We start from the raw sequence: 20,641 nt of genomic DNA, 5'->3' as shown, positions 1-20,641 counted from the left end.
AAGTAATTAGATATAATATAAAAATTTGTAAAATAATAAACGAGGGTATTTTAATCTAAATTTATATAAATTAATTAAATGTGTGTGTAAAAATCTTAAGCTAGCAATCAAAATTTAGGAATGAAAGAAACAATAGTTCATGAATAAAAACTAACAAACAAGTTGTATGGTTGACAGAAAACCATAGTCTTTAAGTCTATAAATATATAGTTAGATATTTGATTTACAATTTATTTGTATATATGAAAAAAATATGCATTAAAAGATATCAATTTTTTAAATGAATTTTCATATCTTAACAATAACTCTTCAATTCTCAGCCAGAAATACCTGAAATACCCAAAATCCAGAAAATAATTATTTTGGAGATGTGACAATTGATTTTGAGTGTTAATTTAATTAACAATTTTCTTATCTAAATTTCAAACACTAATTACTGATGCAATGGGCAAATCAATGTTTTCTTGACATTCAACAATGCTGTCTACGTTATTGTACTCTCTCTATCTCTCTCCTGTCATCGTGGTCCTTGCCCATCCTTAATAATATCTCTCCTTATCATTCTTTCCATTCTCACATACAACACTCTTCTCTTCTTCCTCCTACTCCCCTATATATTCCCTCTCCCCCTCCTTCCACTAACGCCATGTGTTTTATTTCCTACTTCCCAACCCATAACCATTAATTCTTAATTAGTTTCCTCTTGCTTTCTTCTCCTTCTATATTATTACTAGTACAACTTATCATACACATATACCTCTGGTTATAGCAGCAAACTAGGCTATAGCTTGCACTTTGAAGATATTTATACACAGACCAAGTACAACACCAAGCTCTAGCTAGCTAGGGACATGTCTAGCCGAAGATCCAGACAACATTCAGGGTCTACAAGGATCTCCGATGACCAAATCATCGAACTTGTTTCCAAATTGCGCCAACTTGTTCCTGAGATTCGCAATAGGCGATCTGATAAGGTACGAAACATAATCTAGCTCTTCCCGTATCACAATCATAGGTACTGTAATGCGTATTTGGAAACTCTGAGAAATAAGAAATCACCTTTGCAATGTCCAAGTTATAACTATTAGAACAAATTACACTGACACCCTTGAAGTTTTGTGAAATTACACAAAATTATCTGAGTTATTGACACTAAAAAGCAGTATGTATCTATTAACTTCTCAGTAAACATGGAAAAGCATATCTGGTATGTGGAACCAAAGTAGAATTATACATACTCAGCTCATACATATTTACTAGTAGTTTAATTTAATTCCTTATTATTTTTCCTTGAAATTTTTTTGTGGTTGTTCCTTCACATGGTATGGCATATGTGTCTAGCTTAGGCTGGAGCTTTTCTGGCTCATAGAAGACATATAGTTTGAACTTCACGTATGGTGATAAAGATATATATCTCTGTTATACAAACACAGAAACAACTTGCTTCTTTGTTACTGTACATGTGAAATGATGGAGTAGGATTATGCTACCGATCATAGTGGCATGGCTCGTGCTGAACATGTCAATTGTATTATAATAAATGATAAATGACGAGTCCAAGGATAGTCAGAATTTGACCCGTATATTGAGGACCAAGTTCCAAACAATTCCAAATATATACTGTATTTACAAAGATAACGATAACATATTATATGTGTATATATAACAACTATACTAACTTTTAGTGTACACATTTCTTGGCCGATTTCACTATTTTAACTGCTGATGCACTATAACTACATACTCACTAATTTCAGTTTATTTTTGAAGGAGTGCTATATTATAACTTAATTATTTCATTCTTAAAAAAATAAAAAATAAAATGCTAACAACAGATACAGCAATACAGCTAGTATTTTTTTTTATAAATATCACATGTATGTTTTATGGGTCATAGATAATCTTGTTTGAGCATGTAGAATTATTATTGATAATAAAGTTTCTCTTACAAATATTTAATGTAATTACAGACTCATAATTCAGACTGGAAATTATTGATTAAGTTATAAATATTTTATGCTAGTAACTACAATTAGTATATATAATACTGCAGAACCCCATAATAGAAAAAAACCCATAAAATCTGAAGAAAGTAGTAACTGGTTAATTTTGACCAAACTCATGCATGAAATGAAACGAATCTTTCCCTGTGGAATCATTGGAGCTTATAGTCATAATAACAATTTGGTCAGATAGCATGTGTGTTGGACTCTAACATATATGCTTCTTCCTTTTCTAATTCAATTCAACGCAAGCAGTTTTTCATGCAAAGTACAACATGTTTGTGTGTTTGCGCTCGTTGCAGAAGGTGCGACTCGTAGGTAATCAAGAACACTGACTTTGTTACCAGTGCAGGTTTCAGCGTCAAAGGTCCTACAAGAGACCTGCAACTACATCAGAGGCTTGCACAGAGAGGTGAGTGACTTGAGCGAGCGACTGTCTCAGTTGTTGACCACAATTGATGCTGATAGTGCTGAGGCTGGAATCATTAGGAGCCTACTTAATCAATGAGAGAGTGTTATGATTTTTTATTTATTCAAAGAGAGTGTTAATTAAATTATAATTATGATTATTATAAGAGTATTGTACTTCATTCTAGGTGTGCTGAGAGCCTGGGAGAGTTCAGTTTTTGAGGCTGTACCTCCCATATGGCAGGTAGGGCATTTTCATAACTAGTTGTTTTTCTCTTTTTTCCAATAAAAATTCAAGTGCTTGTACCAGCTACATATATATGTATGTGCCTCTTTTTGTGGATGGCCAAAATGTAGCACTTGTTAAATTTATTAAGGTTCTTACTAGTTATATACTTTTAATATATATGGCTCCAGTCACGTAGAGGTTGGAAGTCAGAGTTGTAAGAGATGCATGTTTGATGCAGAAATATATATATTTAATGTTTGTTTATTCTGGATCAATCTACATGTTTGGATTGAAATTAAAAATATTACGTGCTTATTCTGATGTAAATTCAATCAATAAAAATGAAATGAAAACAAAGATAAAGATCCTAATCTTTTGATAAAATTTAATTTGTCTCAATGTATTTTTTCACCCAAAAATTAAACATGCACATAATTATGAGTTTTGTCACCTGTGTTTATACTCATGTTACTATAAATTATTTATCGTAATGAAAGAAAAGATATAATTATGAGGTTATGTGTAGATTGAAGTACTCGTGCTAAACACTACTCAATGTAACGGAAAGTGTGTCTGTGTGGATAAAATTGTTAGTTAATGGAGGTTGTAAGTGTAACATATGAACATTTTGGAGACCGGTTTTAATTACTTGGGATTGTGTCGGCAAAGTTGGGCTCAGGTTTCTATAATAAGGCCTGAAAGTATTTGACGTGAGTGAGTGGTTTGGTCTAATGCTGGACGGTTGGTTAAATAATATAGAAATCCACACTTTTAGACTTTTAGTGTTCAGAAAGAGACACTTAATTGAGACAAATACCCTCAGAAAGTGTCTTCGTTCACAAGTGAAAAGTGAAAGAGAGTTTGGAATCTAGTGGTTAATTATTTAAGGGGAAGCGTGCTCTATTTTCTTTTGCCGGTTTTTTGATGTAACGATTTCACTTAATTAGTTGTTTTTTCTATATTTTGTTTGTTGTCATTCTAAAGTACTAGCGTAATTGTGGGAAAGTAACAACAACAGTATGAGAGTGAAATCACTGATATGAATGTTTACTCTGTTAGCAAAGGATTAAGAATTAATATTGGACGCTCTTTCAATGTGCACACCTTAAAACAGGATGGAAATAAGGAAATTCATAATGTAAGGTCCCATTATGTTATATGTGAGATGATAATTTATTTAATGAAAGAACACATATTTGATTTTCCGCGTTTCAATAAGTTAGATACCATAATTAAGATTAGTTCTTAATCTAATAAATCAGAAGAAGATATACGGGATTTTTGACACAAGACAAAATTTAATTAATAATGTAACTAAAAGGCGGTAAAGTGAATAAAAAATTAAAATATGAAAAAATGAGGTTAGTTAGCAAACTAAATTCATATTTTTTAATGTTTTAGATTTAAACCCTGTTGCGTCTTATATATGTACAATTTTCATTCAATCACATATTGTCACCGTTGTACAATTCTTTAATTTGAGAACAGGAATGTACAACCAATTTCGAGTTGGTTATCATGTAATCAAATTCAATAAAATAAATAACTTTGCTAGTTCATGTAATAAGCAAAATATTAACTCAACTTAAACTTGTGTAAATCAAATATTGCTATAGATTCTTTAACTATTTTAACCAATACTTAAATTCGAAATAGCTTCTCAAGAAATCAATCAGCTAATAAAAAATATTTCCTAACACTCAGGAAGTTTTATGTATATTAACAATTAATTAAATTAATTAACAATATTATGTATATACAACCAATACATAGTGTACGTTGTAAAAATTTAACAAAAAAAGCTTGAATAGAAGTATTAGGCATGCATGCATGAATACTTATATGTACGTTATATGTGTGGGAATACGAAGGAAGAATGGTTGTAGCAAATTGTTGTTTGCTTCTAAAAAAATAGTTGTAGCAGACAAAACAAAATATATCCAAAAAAAAAAAAAAGAGAAGAGGGTAAGAGCGTTTTTTCTTTTATGGGTGTACCATGATCACAATTACTAAAAAACAACTTTGTGATAATTTAATTTGGGACCTTATCTTCTCTTCTATAGTTACAATGAATTAAATGTTACAATGTGTCCACTCTTAACATTGCTCGACCACCCTTCCTTTCCATTTCTCGATCTTCATCCACGCATCATCGATTCATTTTAATATTTGGTGTCATTTTAATGTTTGGTGTCATTAATTAACTTCACATTTATCACCGACACGACCAAGCTATCTTGGCCACCACCACCTTCGATCCACCGTGTTAATTTTTTTTAAAGATATTTAACATTCTTATATATATATATATATATATATATCTGATGATTCATATATCTTCGTACCCTTTTGTTGCTTGCCTCACAATTATTGTTCACGGACACAACTTGTGAAAGTTTTGATCTCCCAAAACACCATCCCGATTCCGATCCTACATTAACTTTTTTTATCAATAGTACTCTTCATTTCCACCTTGTTATATTCACTAACTAGAGTTACCCTCCACTGCATGCCCTCACCTAAGTGCATCACTTTTCCTTTTTCAATATATTTATGAACTTAAACAACGATTAAATATCCATTCACTATAATTTGACTCTTCCTTTTCATATAAACGATTAGTTGTTAGATTTCTCTTTATTGATATATATATATATATTGCTTACCAGTATCATATATCATACTAATAAATAGTTTCGTAATATAATACTGTCGGTGAGCATATATCAATTTGCGTAATATGTCGTCATTCACAAATAGCGTAAACTCACATTACTATAATGAAGTTCAATTTTAACAAAGTTTATATTAATGAGAACAAGCCAAACAATTAGTGTATTCCTTTTTGCAGTATACAAACATTTGTCAGCAATATTTCTTGGCATGTGATGGTATAACTTCAATATAGCATCTGGGAGCACAAACATAATCATCATATGATATTTTTAGAAGATTCTTGTTTTTATATTTATTTTTGTATGAAACATAAGTATCTTTCCCTAGATCGATAATCTTATTTAAATTAAATAAAATTATTAATAGATGACACAATTTTTTCTTTAAGTATTGAATATTTCAATTGCAAGCTATATTGAACATAATTACATGCTAATTAAAAACTCATTCAAAATTATTAATTAAGCTAGAGTAATTTCGCACTGATAAATTAATTCTTGTTTCCATATATTTTTTTTTTCATGTGTCTATATTCCATGAGTTGGCCACAAGCCATTTACCATGCCCACTCAATCTCAAGTATGTGGTGTAGTAATATTTTAATTCCAAAAGATATAAAGTGGGTTGAATATGTAAGGAAAAAGGAAAAAGGAAAAAGATCGTTATTTAATTATTTCTGCTAACAAAATTAACAATACTGACAATTAGCATTTGTTCATAAAAAAAAAAAGTAATATTTAATTCCAATTTAAAGCAACGCATACAGCAAGAGAAACGTGTTAGTGTATTATATCACAAATTATTGAACTGGTTACTGACACTTAATCTTTTATATTTATATATAGGTACGTACTGAAGCTATAGCTATCCTTTGAGCAGAAACAATTAAGGTGGTGTGTGATATATCTTGCTACCAAAGTGTGGCTTTACCTTGCAAGTTGCATGGAAGTTTGTTGCGAGAACACGCTAGCTAGGGATTGGTAATAAACAAGTCCTGCAAATGTTGTTAGGCCGACAATAGAGGAAAGGGACTAAACATTTATACAAGATCTTGTTGATGAGCCATATGATCCATATGCTGCAGTTGGAAAATGATAAGAGAGAACAAGCCTTGTGGCCATATTCATTAATTGTAAACCCTGCCCAAATGGATCAACTATGTCAGTCTAGAAATTGATATGTTTTGCTTGTATCACCACTCGTTTCAGCACAGGGATATATTCAAGGTCTAATAACTAAAATTTTGATCTTTGTGAGTGTAACATGTAGCTGTAATTTGGCTCTTTATGTTCGTCTATTTACATAATCATATTTAAATAATAAAAAATTACACGGTTTATTAAGAATTGTATGAAAAAGTTCAGTAAAAAAAATGTATGAAAATGATCGTATTATACTATATAAAAAAATATTAGCTGACAAGGATTGTTCTATTTCAATTAGTAATATCGAGTTAGGGTTTTAAGTATATAATTGTATCAATTGTTCTTGTAATTTCTTTCAATAGAAGATATTTATTGCATCTGCTAAAAAAATACTATAAGAAAATCCAATCCATGTTGATTAATAATATTCTTTTAATCTCCTAGAGAAGGGTTTTAACAAGCCTGAGTAAAAGATAAATATTCTGAAGTGTTAGAAGTGAGTTAACTTTGAGATTCGGTTATTTTAATTTATGAAAACAAATATTTTTTCCACTTTCTTAAGGTTTATATATCATGGGGAAAATGGCAATAAATATAATAAATAGTGTGATAATAAATAAAATAAAATAAAATAAAACTAAACTGTAATATGAACGTAAAAAATTTATAGTTGGTTTCTTTAATCTTGTAAGGCCAGTTAAAAAAATATTAACATGTGATGTGATGTGCATGACAATCATACGAGTTGATATTTTTCGTTTACTAGGCGTGCAGTTGAGTTTTAAGTTGATTGGTTTCAGCTGCATGAGCTCTGAAATTGGATTTTCTTCAGAGATGTTGTCTCCCCATTACAAAAAAATTAAAATCATTAAAGTAGAAAAAAAAGAAGAATATATATTAAATGCAAACTAGTAAGAGAGCTAGTATAGAGAGCTGCCAGAGAATCCACGTCCCTGCCCTCTTTTCTTCATATCATATACATATTAAGATGTTATACGTGTCTAACACAAATTAATTTAGAAAATCCAGAGAAACTATCTTTTGCATGGAATAATTATGTCCGAGTCAATTATGATCACTATAAGTAAGAATTTCTTTTACCTAATATTTAATATAACTGAATATTTAGGATTTAAATTTAAAATTAGTAGTTAAGATAAAAAAAATAATGTACTACTTGATCCATGCAATTAATAATTAATAAACATATCTCTCAACTAGTATTAACAAATTATCTAAAAGCATATTTGTTTTACCGTTTCAAATGTGATAACAAGAGGCTCAATATATACACTTTTTACTGAAAAAATAAGATAGAAAATGCTTTTGAAATCAGAGGTTGGATTGCTGTACTGCCAATCTATACAAACACGCACTAAATATAGTTTTATTTTTTGTTTCACATTTTTTTGCTAGAAATATAATATTTCAACAGTCGGAAGCTATGTGATTAATTAACACTTGAGGCATGTGTAGAGATTATTGAAATAAATTCAGCTTCTTCTAATAATATTTTTTTTATCTGTGCGGTTAAAATTTAAACTCTTATATTATGTTTAAGAAATTTAATTATTTATCAACAATGTTGGATATTATTGATTTTGTTTTTACATTCTAATTTGATAATGATAGGCATGCATGTTAATCTTGTATTTTGTACATTATTTTGGTATCATTTTAATTATCATATTTTATATACTATTGTAGATTTTTCAAAGAAGATAAAGAGAGGAAATTGACTCATCTACTATCCTTTTTTATTTCTTTAAAACTATATCATTTTAAAAGTTATATTTTTAAAACGTTTTAAAGAAATAGTACAGGGAACAGCAAAAAAAAAGATAGCAGAAAAGTTTGTAAAGAAAGATGGTTTGGGTTGGATATGCATGGGCGTGTGAGAGTGTAGGGTAATTAAGAGGTCGTACAGACATGCAAACGATAACCTGAATTGCAAGAATCATTGGACCAAAGTCGAGCCTTTTTCTCAACAAACAGGCTCAGCTGAGCTTGTTACATCACCTGTGCACTAGGGCACCAACTTCAATGTGGTCCAATCATCGCCATAATTATTAGTTACGGCTTTTACTACTTAACTTTGTACTGAATTCCCTTTTTTTTTTTTATCTGCCCCATTCAAATTACGTACAGTAAATTACTGAGTACTACATACATATATATAATATGTTGTTTTCATTTTTATTTATTATTCAATGTTCTATCAAATTGTTTCTGTTTTTTTTTTCATTTGATGTAGGTTGGTTGGTAGCATATATTAAATTTGTAAGACATTATCTGAGTTTAACCTGCATAAAATATATTCTTAAAAAAGACAATTTTTTTTTAAATAAGATTAATTAAGTCTCGAATAATAAATTTGTCTCATCCATCTAAAGAATAAAAACTTATAAAGATTTTCATCAAAGATCTTAATTATTATAGTTAAAAAAAATATTTCTCTTCTTCCTAATAAGTATAAATATAGGAGATTGAATAATTGGAAAAATTCCTAATCAAGGACTTTTTTTTCCTAGTAAGTGTAAATATTCTTTTTGTGCATTAAAATATCTTCTGAACACAATAAGAAGCTAAAATAGGTATTAAATTTTGAGGTAATGACGCTTTATACAAGAGCCCTGTGTTGGCTTCATTTTAAATCTTGAGGTAGTGACGCGCTTTATATAAGAGCCCTTCCTGTTACCTTACACCATTATTGCATTGAGTAAATTGAGCCAAACAAAACAATATGAACTATATATAAATTAAATAAGAGTTGCATAATGTTTATGTAACAAATGAAGGCCCTCAGAAATTGGTGTTTTATGTGGTAGTCAAAGGCATGTGTTTCGATCCATTCTTAAAAAAGTTGTGTGAATGATGAATAAATGAAATCATGCAGTTCTGTAGGATCAGCAGGGGTCATGGTCAAAGTTCAGCAGCTTTTTGTTGGATCATCAATTCATACATTACGATGATGTTCAAATCAGAAGCAAAATATATTTAATAAAATTTCAAAGAGTGGACGTAGTTTCTATCCTGAAAATCTGTGATATTCTCCATTTTATATATTTTGCTACAGATTGAGCAGGTTTGGCAAAAAAAATATATACTGTAAAAGACTATTTTCCTTTCCTTTTCCGCTTCAAAAGACTATTTTCCTTTTATGTATATATGGTGGTGATCCTTTTATGTATATAGAACAACACTATTTAGTATACCCAAAAGGAGATTAGGACTGGAATAGAAAGGAAAGAATTAGTAAAGAAAAAATGAAACAAAGAAAGATATTTATTGTTTTTTAAAATACTTATAGTGAACCAAATAGTCTCCTTTTAAAAGACACAAGTTTATTAGGTGCCTAAATTATCTTCATTATTTAAGTTGAGAAAGAAACATAATAAAAAAAGTTTTGTACAAAAAAGTGGTCTACCAAGCTATTCAAGCTAAAATTACTCTTTCTTAAAAGTGAGAATTGATAAGTTGTCCTAATTAACGTATTTCCTTTTAAGAATGAGAGTTGACAAATTGTCTGAGTTAAATCAACTCTCTAAATTAAATTAAGAAACAAACACAGTAATAGTAAATAAAATTTTATGAAAAATGGTCCACCAAACTCTTTAAACTAAATAAATAAGAAACAAAACATGCATATGTAAATAAAAAATATTATTTAATGCATCTTATTATTTATTTTATATTTTTGTATTTTATTTTTGTTGCTAATCACCTACTTTCGAATCGTAACTTTATAGATCCCAAATTGTGTGTTAAGGTCTACAATTGTCCAAGAAACCTTTTTTTTTAAGAAAAAAAAAGAAACTCGTATAGTGCAATCATTTGGAGCCCAAATCATACAATGGTCCAAAATATTTTTGTACTGGAGTACATTTTTAGCACATAGCCCAAATCAAATTTCAACATTTTTAGCTTGCACGTTGAATATATTTATATACTGAAATTAATTATTTTATAATATAATTGGTCTGTTAGTTTAATTGATTAGAGTGTTGTGTTAATAATACGAAAATATCAGGTTTGATTCTTGTTTGGACCATTATTTTTAAATTAATTCATAAATTATATTTTTTTAAAAAAATCCTATGAACCACTTACGGATTGACAATCCGTATTGGGTTTATAAAGGGCAAAACCAGAATTTCGTATGTTATGCTGGTGTACCAGCAAAAATTCTAGGTGCCCTTAGCAATTCCCCCAGCTTTAGTGAAAATGTTGCTCACCGGTGGCCCAATTTGGAACCCAGGCCTAAGACCTCTCTTCTTTTATTTTTCATTTCATTTTTTTTTATTTCTTCACCAAAATCGTTGCATAATTTGTAATTGTATTGTAAAACATTAATCATGTTTAGATGCTGATATAGGTGTTCTACAGGAGTCCATAGGGTTTTACTAGTCAATCTCACACATTCCATTTTTTTGTATTACACGAGCCCATTTATCATAATTTTCACCCTTCAATTGCACCTAAGTGATGACATTTCCTTGGGTTGACACATAAATACAGATAATAAGAAGAAATCTGTTTCTTCGACTATCACCCACTTTCATTCTTAGTTTCTTTTGCCATATCCAAGATCAAGAGGTTCTCAAAGTTTGGTTCTAATACCATAAAGGAGATGAAGCAAAAGTAGTTTCTGTTGGTTCTAGAGCATCAATATATGTACATGGAAACAAGCTTCAACAAAATCTAAATTCCTGACGATGCAACTATACAAAACCTAAGAAAAAGGAAACTCTCTTTTTTTTAAAAAAAAAAAAAATCATATTATTGATATGAAGTATTTATTAGTTGTGTGAATGATTAATCTTTGTGTGGAATTCTGATTGATCATCTTTAGTGAAATTCTCATTTTTCTTCTTTCAATCATATTTTTTTCTATTTACAACCACAATATTTAAATTCGAGACCTTACTTAAAAAAATTGAATCCAATATTAATTAGACCATTACTTGTTGGAAAAAGAAAAGTATCTAAATATATACAATAAACATTTACTCTTTAAAAGATAAGAAATAAAATGTCAATACACTTTAAAGTAGAGAAAAATATATTTTAGTCCCTTATTTTATAAAATTGTTGGTTTTAGTTCTTGTATTTTACAATTAAACATTTTGGTCCCTTGACTTTAAAAATCATTTTTTTTAGTTTCTCAAGACTAATGCCATGTAAAAAAAGTTCAAAGACAAAAATATTCGATGGTGAAGTATAAAGACTGAAACCAAAATTTATAGAAAGGATAACAACTAAAAATATATTTTTTCTTTGATTTAATACCTTATGTATCTTAAATAAATTTAGTTACATTTAACAATTTAATAATAGGTTCTATTAATTTAATCATCTTGTTCCTTTTTGAAACTTGTAAGACATTCCTAACCATATGCCATTGTTATCTTATGCTTAGGATTGTAATTACACCGAGAGACGGTGTGTAGACGAAGGAGTACGTGGCTGTCATAGCTACACTTGAAATGAAGCTTGAAGTTGGTATTAAGATGCTAATGGGTACATTGCATTTGTTTAAATGAAAAATATATATGAATTCTTCAAACGCTAGTTGACATTTAAAAGAGAGAGAGAGAGAAAAAATAAAAATAAAAATATAATAAATGATATGATGTGATACAAAAGAAAGATGGAGAGAAAAAAATATTAATAAAGTGTTAAAAATAATGAAATGTTTACATATTATTACTTTCTTTTAAAAAATGAGAAAAAATACTCAAAAATAGAAAGGGAGAAAAAAAGGGTAAAGATGCCAAGAAAAACACATTAACAATTAACAATGTGTAAGCCACGTAGCACCTTTTTTGTCAAGTGCTCAAGTGGAAGTGGAAGCTAATAGCTAGAAAAGAATGTTAAAATCAAATGAAACATTGATTTAATTTGAATATTTTAATAGTATTAATTTTTCGCATTATCATTTAATCATTGATTTATATGTAATTGAAAATCATTGAATTTTATGATTATCAATATAAAAATGTTGATAATATATCAATTAATTAAACTCATTAGGAAACAAAATTGGGAAAGAATAATAAAAACTAAATTAAAGCATGAAATAAGAATAAGAAATTAAAGATACTCTATTCATCCCATTTTGTTTGACATTTAAGATTTTGGGATTGAAACTAAGAAATGAAATTAATTTTTTAGATTTCATTAAAATTATATTGCAATTTCCTAATATATTCCTTCTCTTTTATGTTAATTAATTTTTCTCTCATTTATAGTTATTTTACTTCACAAGAAATTATTAAAGTCAGTAAAAATTATATCTAATACTTTACTAATATTCTAAAATGATAATAAAATAACATTAAAAAATTGGAAAAAATGTCAAATAAAACGGGATGAAAAGAGTATAATTTTATGGACATTATCGACCAAGTAAGAAGTAAGGATCGTATCTTAATTTGTTTTTCTTCAAAAGCATAAATTTTGCATTAGGCAACATCATCTCCAAAAAGTTAACTGCAAAATTGAAGAAAGGATTGTATCTTTTTTGGTTGAAAAAGCATAAACTTTGCATTAAACTCATGAACAAAACCATTTCCAAAAAGTTAACTTTGAAAATCAAAGGCAGCATAAAGCTATCGTTTTAATAGCCGACTTTGCTTATGCAATAATCTATTAATCTTTGCCACAAACTAGACTCCTCCACCAATTCAATTTGACAATAATAAATCATGAAGAATCAATGCTGCAATCCTTTATTGCTCACGCTTTTTGGAGAACAATATAAATATCATGCGCCAGACCAGATGATTAAGAAAAGAAAAATACTACTACTCACTAATAACACATTTATTAAAATTCAATCATTAAAGTTTTCATTAGAAACATTCTTAGAGATCGATTAACAAATAATTTAAAATCTTCAATTACGAAACATTTAATATATTATTAAATTTGTCATTTTTCAAAAGTGGATATAAAATATTTTTTTAAGTGGTACAAATGCTCTTTTTATTTTTATTTAAAATATAAGTCATTTGAAAAAACTCATAAAATTTTACACTTTATAATAAAATAAATATTGAAAAATTTAAACAATTACATTTTGAGTCAAATATTAAATCATTTTCTAAAATTACAATTACAGCTCAAGTTAACCATCGATAGTTTTTATTAGCTGTCAGTTATTTTATTTTATAATTTATTACATGAGTCAAATTAGTTTTTAATTTCAGAGATTACATTAGCTTATTATTATTATTATTATCAAATTTAAGAATTAAATTAGTAGTTATAGTTATCAAATTTGAAAGTTGAATTGATTAATTTAATGATAATTTAATAGTAAAGAATTAAATTTATTGTTTAATAATATCTAGAATTAAATTGATGGAATGGAATTGATACACGTACTTTATACATGTATAAGAAACCAACCAGAATGCTACACAAGACAAATGTTCAGCGCGTGAGATTCCATAAATTTACCATTTTCCATCGCTCCAATCACAAAATGAAACAATTCCACTTTGGATTCATTATCTGCTGACTCATATTCTCTCTCTCTCTCTCTCTAAACTTTCCTCTGCTTCAGTTTGCCGACAAGAACTGTCAGGTAAAGCACTTCGCCAGTTTTGATCTTCAAACACTTTTTTCTGGTTCTCTCTATAGTTTTCTTCAACCTCTTTTGTTTTGCCACATTGATGTTGTTTTTGAATTGTTTTGTTTGATTTTTTTGTTCTGTCTCTCTCTTGTGGGTCATAACAATTGGTTTTTCTAATGATTTTTATTGATGCTATCAATTTGGCTAAAGGGTGATCCTTCATATCCAAATTCGAAACCCAGTTTGAGATTTTAGAATTTGATTGAGTTGGATTCGTTTTCATTGGTTGTTGGAGTGTGAAGAAATTCTGTCTTCAGTTAATGGACGCTCTTCATTCTCAAATGTGATCAATACGATGTTTCCTTGCATGTCAAGAGTTTATAATTGATATGTTTCCTAAAATATTAAATAAAACAATATAAATGATATAGGCATGTGATCTGTGACATAGTTCTGTTTGTTAAAATTGAGGCTGATATCTGTTGGGGACCACTAAATATTTGGAATTTACAATCTCTTGTGGATGAAGTGAATGCAACTAAATGATAGATAATGTTTTCTATAATTTCACTGTTCTGGTTATCTTCATTGTTTGTTTTTAACAATGCATGGCCTTATTACTGGAGAAATGAAAGGGAAAGGAAAGCCTATTCCCACCATCAGTTTGTGAAGTTGCATGAATGATCCTTATAGGGTCACTCTTTTTCTCTAATAAGTTGTCAAGTTTTTTTCACTTGCTTTGATTTCTGCAGGTTTGCTGACTCTGGTTCTATTTTTTCCAATTTGGGATTGAGTCACTTGACAAGTATGTATAGTGGTGGTTACACTGCTCTAGTTACAAACTTATCCCCAAGAGCAACAGAGGATGATGTGAGAAATTTTTTTACATACTGTGGTTTAATTGAGCATATTGAAATATTAAGGTAATGTTGCTAAACCTTACTGGGAAAATTAAATTCCTGTATATCAAAATTGAACCTTTTGATAGGATATGTGTGTGTGTGTGTGTGTGTGAGAGAGAGAGAGAGAGAGAGAGGACAGTTAATCAGCCTTATTTAATAAAAGAAGAACATTATTAGTTATTTGTTATGAGCCCCTCATTCAGATTAGTATAGTGGACTACAAACATAATGACAGGGCAAAAAAGTCAGAATCTACATTTTCTATGCATTAGGTAATTGAAGGAAAATGTTTATTCTGTGTCCAAAACTTCATATTTGATAGATTCCAGATTTCTAGTTTATTTCAACTTCATTTTATATAATGCCTTGCAGTTAAAACCGTTCTGTTCCTTATCCAGAAACAAATTAGATTGAACTTTTTGCAATGTATTTATCCTGTTTTTCAAATGAAGTTTTTGGTTTCGACTATGAAATGGATAAACTTTTCAATAGGCTTCATATTGCTTATTGTTGGAAGCTGTAAGTTTCCCTTCTTATATGTCGTTGTGAGGTATTCTTTATAACCAATTAATAACAAATAGCATGCTTATATAGAACAATTTAAAGATGTTAATAATGTGTTGCTTTATTTTGCTGTATTGTTATATTGAAGGATTGTATACTTCCAAGTTGCAAGGCCTAAATGATAGAATTGCTAGTCGATTTTGTAGTTATAATCTATCAAGCTTTCTTGGAAACAATATAAATAATAGCTTTTTTGTCATGATACAGATCTGGTGAAAATGCGTCTACTGCATATGTGACTTATCGGGATGCTTATGCCCTGGAAACTGCATTATTGCTAAATGTAAGTTGCTTATTCTCTTACTTCCTTGCCCTCTTGTTGGATATCATGGATTGACATAACATATAGCCAATTCCATTATTTCTGTCTCATAATCATGCATTAGATTAATATTTGTAATCTTGAACACACCATTTTGGTGCCGCATCAGTGTGCAGGAGATGTGTCTGACTGACACAATGACAATGTGTTCAATGCAAATCAAGAACACACACATACAAAGTTGTTCATTTCACCCCCCCTATCCTCTCCTCCCTGAAACAGAGTTGGTGGATGTCATCTTGGCCGATGGTGACGACAACAATGGTGGATAGCAAAATGAAGTTGATCTTTAGATACTCACTGCATTTTTTTTTAATTGTCTGTCATTGTGTACATGTACATGTGCTACATTATTATTTCTACCGGGGCAAGTTCATTTAGGAAAGTGTTTAATGTCAATAGAAATGATGCTCCATGTTTTCTAGACGAGGCTTATAGAATAGCAAGTATTCCCATATATGATCTTTATTAAGATATTGTAAGACTTGAAGCTTATATAAATGTTCTTACAAATTATGAATCTTTTTCCCTTAAATTTTCTACACAACAATATAATACACACTTATATACACCATTTTCATGCCCTACAAGTTTTAGAATTTGGCGTGTTCCCATGCTCCGTGTCCTTGTCACTGTCTAGGCTTCATAGTGTGTCATAGGCGATGGTGTTTGGCTTTCCTGCTGAATTGCAATATGGATGTGAAATCTTGCTATATAAGTTTTTCTTTTGCCTTCTGATGGGGTAGAGGGTTGTATTTTGTTTCTAGATGTATTCAAGTTCATAATCTACATAATGATAAGTACCCTTATTGCATCCTGTCCTTTCTTAACACAGTCCTACAAAGGATGATAAAAAATAATTTTATAAGAAATTTCATTTGCATTACATTAGTGAAAAATTGTTGCTTAAATTTTTTTATTTGTACCTCTTCAATCAAATTCATCTTGTGATGTTGCAGAAAATGAACTTTTCAGTGATGTGGTATTGTTCTCACTTGAATATTGTTTGCTAACCTGCATATTTTGGTTCAATGTTTTTTCAGGGATCCATGATCTTGGACCAATGTATATTCATTTCACGCTATGAAGCTTATGTAAATGACTATGATAATTGGAGTAGTCATGCATCAAAGCCTGAATACAGTATTACAACCTCACAGGTAAGCCTAATAAAATCCTTAGAACACTCTGTTGCTTTTAGTTGGACCAAAGTGATGAAAGAATTTTTCTATACATATTAAAAAATATTCACAAACAATGTATACATTTTAGGTTATCCTTTTGATCCTTTGGGTCACACATGAAAAGATATTTATTATGAAAAAAATATGCAGTTATTCGAAACTTGGGGAATGAATAGTCTTTGTTTTTCTGCAATATGGTTCAATTCCAACCGTGGAAAATTTATGGTTATTTGGTTCAAGGAAATATTTTCTGATTTTATTTTATATTTTCTTGAATAATTACAAAAATGTCACCTTTTAATATATTTTCCAAAGGAAAACAAGGTGGCATTTTTGTAATTTCTGGTGAAAACAAAAAACATTTCCCTAAACCAAATAGGACCTTGTATTTTGGATTTTCTCACAAGTGACTAGTATTTCATGTCACATAGAGGTTTTTAACATGTGATTATGGGGGGGGGGGGAAAGAGCAATAAAAACAGCAGAAATATATAAATGCAATTAAAATCAATGAGAATCTCAGTACTACTCAAACTTCAAATTTCTGGCTTGCTTTTGATGTACTGAAGAAGGTGGTGCCTCTCACATTATTTGATTAAGATAGATGTCAGCCATTGTGTTATTTCCATTTATTTCCTTCTTGTCCGCTGGAGTAACTTAGTTAATGGTATGGCCATCTATTTTAGTTCATGATGGACTGTAAAATATGGTGACACCTTGAGTTTAGTGAGGCAAGCTCAATGCATTTTTGTAGTTGGCTTATGGATTTCTATCTTGATTTATTACTTCTTGCTGTTAGTAGTTTTACATATTACCTTATTTTAACATTTAAGAAAAACAGTAGTAAATTAATTAAAATACCAACTTATCCTTACATCTTCACAACAATCTTTCCCTTTATAATGAGTAACTAGTGGCTTACGTATTGCATGTTTGGAATGAATTTTACGACGTGAATCGTCATCCTCTCTCCACATCTATCTGAAGCAATAACAAGTAGCTTCTACATCATTGAGGCCTGTGGGCATGATTTTGTAATGGATGTGGTGTGAAAATGCTATTCTAAACACACTTAGTTACTGTTGGGTTCAATCATTGATTAAGTTATGTTGTTTTCATTGCCAGGATGTTCACATGGATAAGTTTGTTGGTTCCCCTGGAGAAGCACTAACTATGGCTCAGGTGGTTGTCAAAACAATGGTGGCTAAGGGATATGTGTTGGGCAAAGATGCATTTGTCATGGCAAAAGCTTTTGATGAATCTCATAGTGTATCATCTACAGCAGCATCCAAGGTTGCTGAACTCAGCAATAAAATTGGGTTGACTGATACCATTAATTCAGGCATTGAAACTTTTAAGTCTGTGGATGAGAAGTATCATGTCACAGACTTCACTAAATCAGCTGCAACAGTGACAGGGACAACAGCTATAGTTGTGGCATCAGTTACCGGAAAAGCCGCCGTGGCAGCTGGAACTGCTATAGCCAACAGTAGCTACTTTGCCAAAGGTGCTCTTTGGGTTTCAGATATGCTGACACGTGCAGCGAAAACGGCTGCTGATTTGGGCCAGAATGAAAAGAAATGAAACTCCAAAAATGAATTACTGTATAATATGTTAAGTTGTTGAACACAAACAAATAGCAGCATTTGTTTGTTGCTATTGTATTATAAGACGTGAACTTGCTTTACATATGTGGCTACTCATTTGGTGCAAATGTTCATATCAGTAATTTTTGAGAATCCATGGTAAGCAGCCACTTATTTGTGTGTACCCTTTTAGAGAATATAGCATATGGTAAAATGTAAGTACCAAGTTTCTTCTTGTCCACTTTCATATTAAATGTGCCTAAAATTATATTATGTTCATGTTTGGGATGGATTAATTTTGGGGGAAATACTATTTTTTTCCACAAAATTATATTTAATTTTGTGCGGCCAAGGATTAGTTGAGCACCCCCGAGGCCGCGACCTGATAAAACTGGTTGGAGTTTAAGCTTGTGCAGTAATTATCTGGGTGGACTTTTGTTAGTAGTTCGAACATGTCATTGGCGTTTTGCTCAGTAGTATTAGGGGTGTCATCCCATTCTACCATATTGTAATATAAAGAAGAAAAAAAGAACTCTCTTAAGATGTTAATCAGAAAAGGAAAAGGTTTACTTTTCTAGAATAAGTTGAACTAAATTTGTACTTAATATTATGTCTGAATTTTGGCATGTTAAGCTATGTATGAAAGAAGGCACTTCCAACTAGATCGTGGATCACTTAACCGAATGTTGTTACAAGACACATGCAAAATAGACATTCCTTGTCTTCCTCCATAAAAAAAGTTTCAGGTGTAAGTAGATTTGTTGCATCAACACTCTTTTTCACGCTGTCTACCACACAGGGTTGTTACTTTCAAAACATAAGCAACCAACAATTTTCATAATAACACGGGAACTACTTTCTAAATATTTATATGCTGCAATTGATTCCTTGCCTACTCCATTGCTATTCTTTTATAGGCATCCCAGCCAGCATATGCATATCCCATTGCTAACAATTCTTCATTTTTCATTACGATCCAACCACCATTTTGCCGTAGCCAACTTACTTTGGTCCAATAATAACAAGTTACATGCATTGATATCAATTATTTGTATGTACTTTTTCTCCTTGGCCCTTATCCCGTGTAAACGGGAAAATGTAACCACATTTATCCATTCTTTTTATTTTTTTTGTTAGAAGTACACATTTATTACATGTATAATGAATCCGTGGGGGATTGGTTTTGTGGGCTTGGTTTGTTGAATTGGTAGTGTCAAAGTGTGTCTCCTGTATTCCTACGACAATGTCAGATTGCCAGTTGCAATTCTTTATTTACCATCAAAACCAGGTAGCGGTTGATTTAATTCATTTTCATATATGGACTCTTTTCTATAGTAATGATATTAGTATAAACCTTTTTCCACATATTCTGCAAGTTATTAGATAATACCTTAGTTCTAGTATTACTTTACTCCCACTAAAAGGTTTAACGAGTTTTTTTATAGACCAACATGCCAAATAATAATAAAAAGAACTATATGTTTGGACATAAAGTTACTAAGTAATTATTTTTCACGCCAATCTAATACTATACCCTTTGTGATCATGCATTGATCCCTTTTAAATCAAATATGTTTATATCTGTTGGGGTCACTGACAATGTTAGGTGATTTTTATGATTTCACAAGAAACCATAAGAAAAATGATGTACATCATTTGTGTATTCTACATTTAACACTGCCCTCCACATAAATAAGCTATTGGCATTTACACATATTTAACACTGCCCTCCACCTAAACGTGTTTGTGATCTTGATTGGACGACAAGGGACATGTAGCCTATAGGGATTTTCTTGCATCTAGGTCCATTGATTGCATTAACACAAGAAGATAATTAAGAAAGGACACAAGTAGGTAAAGAAAAAAAAAAGTTTGCTTCTTTGGCACAAATCATTTGTATGATTCAGGCGTTCCTTAGTGGTGAATTCTTTTGTAAATGGCACGACATGAATTTCTAATCGTAATCTCTATGAATTGTAGCAATTATTTCACATGATAAGGTGCCTCAAATATGGCACCGCCATGTAACGATCAGCCAAGTAA

The 20,641-nt window shown here is 30.3% G+C and overlaps 2 protein-coding genes across 3 annotated transcripts; both read left to right on the top strand.

Annotated features, from left to right (window-relative positions):
* The first annotated feature begins 547 nt into the window (after window positions 1-547).
* On the top strand, window positions 548-2,911 carry LOC114395763 (transcription factor PRE6-like). Its single transcript, XM_028357610.1, has 2 exons — window positions 548-974; window positions 2,356-2,911. The coding sequence occupies exons 1-2, from the start codon at window positions 852-854 to the stop codon at window positions 2,509-2,511; spliced, it is 279 nt and encodes a 92-aa protein (XP_028213411.1). The 5' UTR covers window positions 548-851; the 3' UTR covers window positions 2,512-2,911.
* Window positions 2,912-13,905: 10,994 nt separating this feature from the next.
* Window positions 13,906-18,845, top strand: LOC114397581 (binding partner of ACD11 1-like). Of its 2 annotated transcripts, none has more exons than XM_028359684.1 (5): window positions 13,906-14,052; window positions 14,793-14,963; window positions 15,714-15,789; window positions 16,872-16,988; window positions 18,138-18,845. In XM_028359684.1, the coding sequence occupies exons 2-5, from the start codon at window positions 14,848-14,850 to the stop codon at window positions 18,594-18,596; spliced, it is 768 nt and encodes a 255-aa protein (XP_028215485.1). In that variant the 5' UTR covers window positions 13,906-14,052; window positions 14,793-14,847; the 3' UTR covers window positions 18,597-18,845. The 2 variants fall into 2 exon arrangements, with proteins under 2 accessions (XP_028215485.1, XP_028215486.1); XM_028359685.1 differs by lacking the exon at window positions 13,906-14,052 and adding an exon at window positions 14,075-14,095.
* The last annotated feature ends 1,796 nt before the right edge of the window (window positions 18,846-20,641 follow it).

This window comes from Glycine soja, chromosome 18 (genome assembly GCF_004193775.1).
Source record: "Glycine soja cultivar W05 chromosome 18, ASM419377v2, whole genome shotgun sequence".
Taxonomy (NCBI): domain Eukaryota; kingdom Viridiplantae; phylum Streptophyta; class Magnoliopsida; order Fabales; family Fabaceae; genus Glycine; species Glycine soja.
Note: the sequence above shows the minus strand (reverse complement) of the source record. Positions and strands in the feature narration are given on the sequence as shown.

Bases quoted from the DNA above. Each gene is read 5' to 3' on its own strand.
- LOC114395763 (XM_028357610.1), top strand. From the start codon at position 852: ATGTCTAGCCGAAGATCCAGACAACATTCAGGGTCTACAAGGATCTCC. The intron at 975-2,355 runs GTACGAAACATA...TTACCAGTGCAG, and splicing joins GCAATAGGCGATCTGATAAG to GTTTCAGCGTCAAAGGTCCT.
- LOC114397581 (XM_028359684.1), top strand. From the start codon at position 14,848: ATGTATAGTGGTGGTTACACTGCTCTAGTTACAAACTTATCCCCAAGA. The intron at 14,964-15,713 runs GTAATGTTGCTA...GTCATGATACAG, and splicing joins GAGCATATTGAAATATTAAG to ATCTGGTGAAAATGCGTCTA. The intron at 16,989-18,137 runs GTAAGCCTAATA...TTTCATTGCCAG, and splicing joins ACAGTATTACAACCTCACAG to GATGTTCACATGGATAAGTT.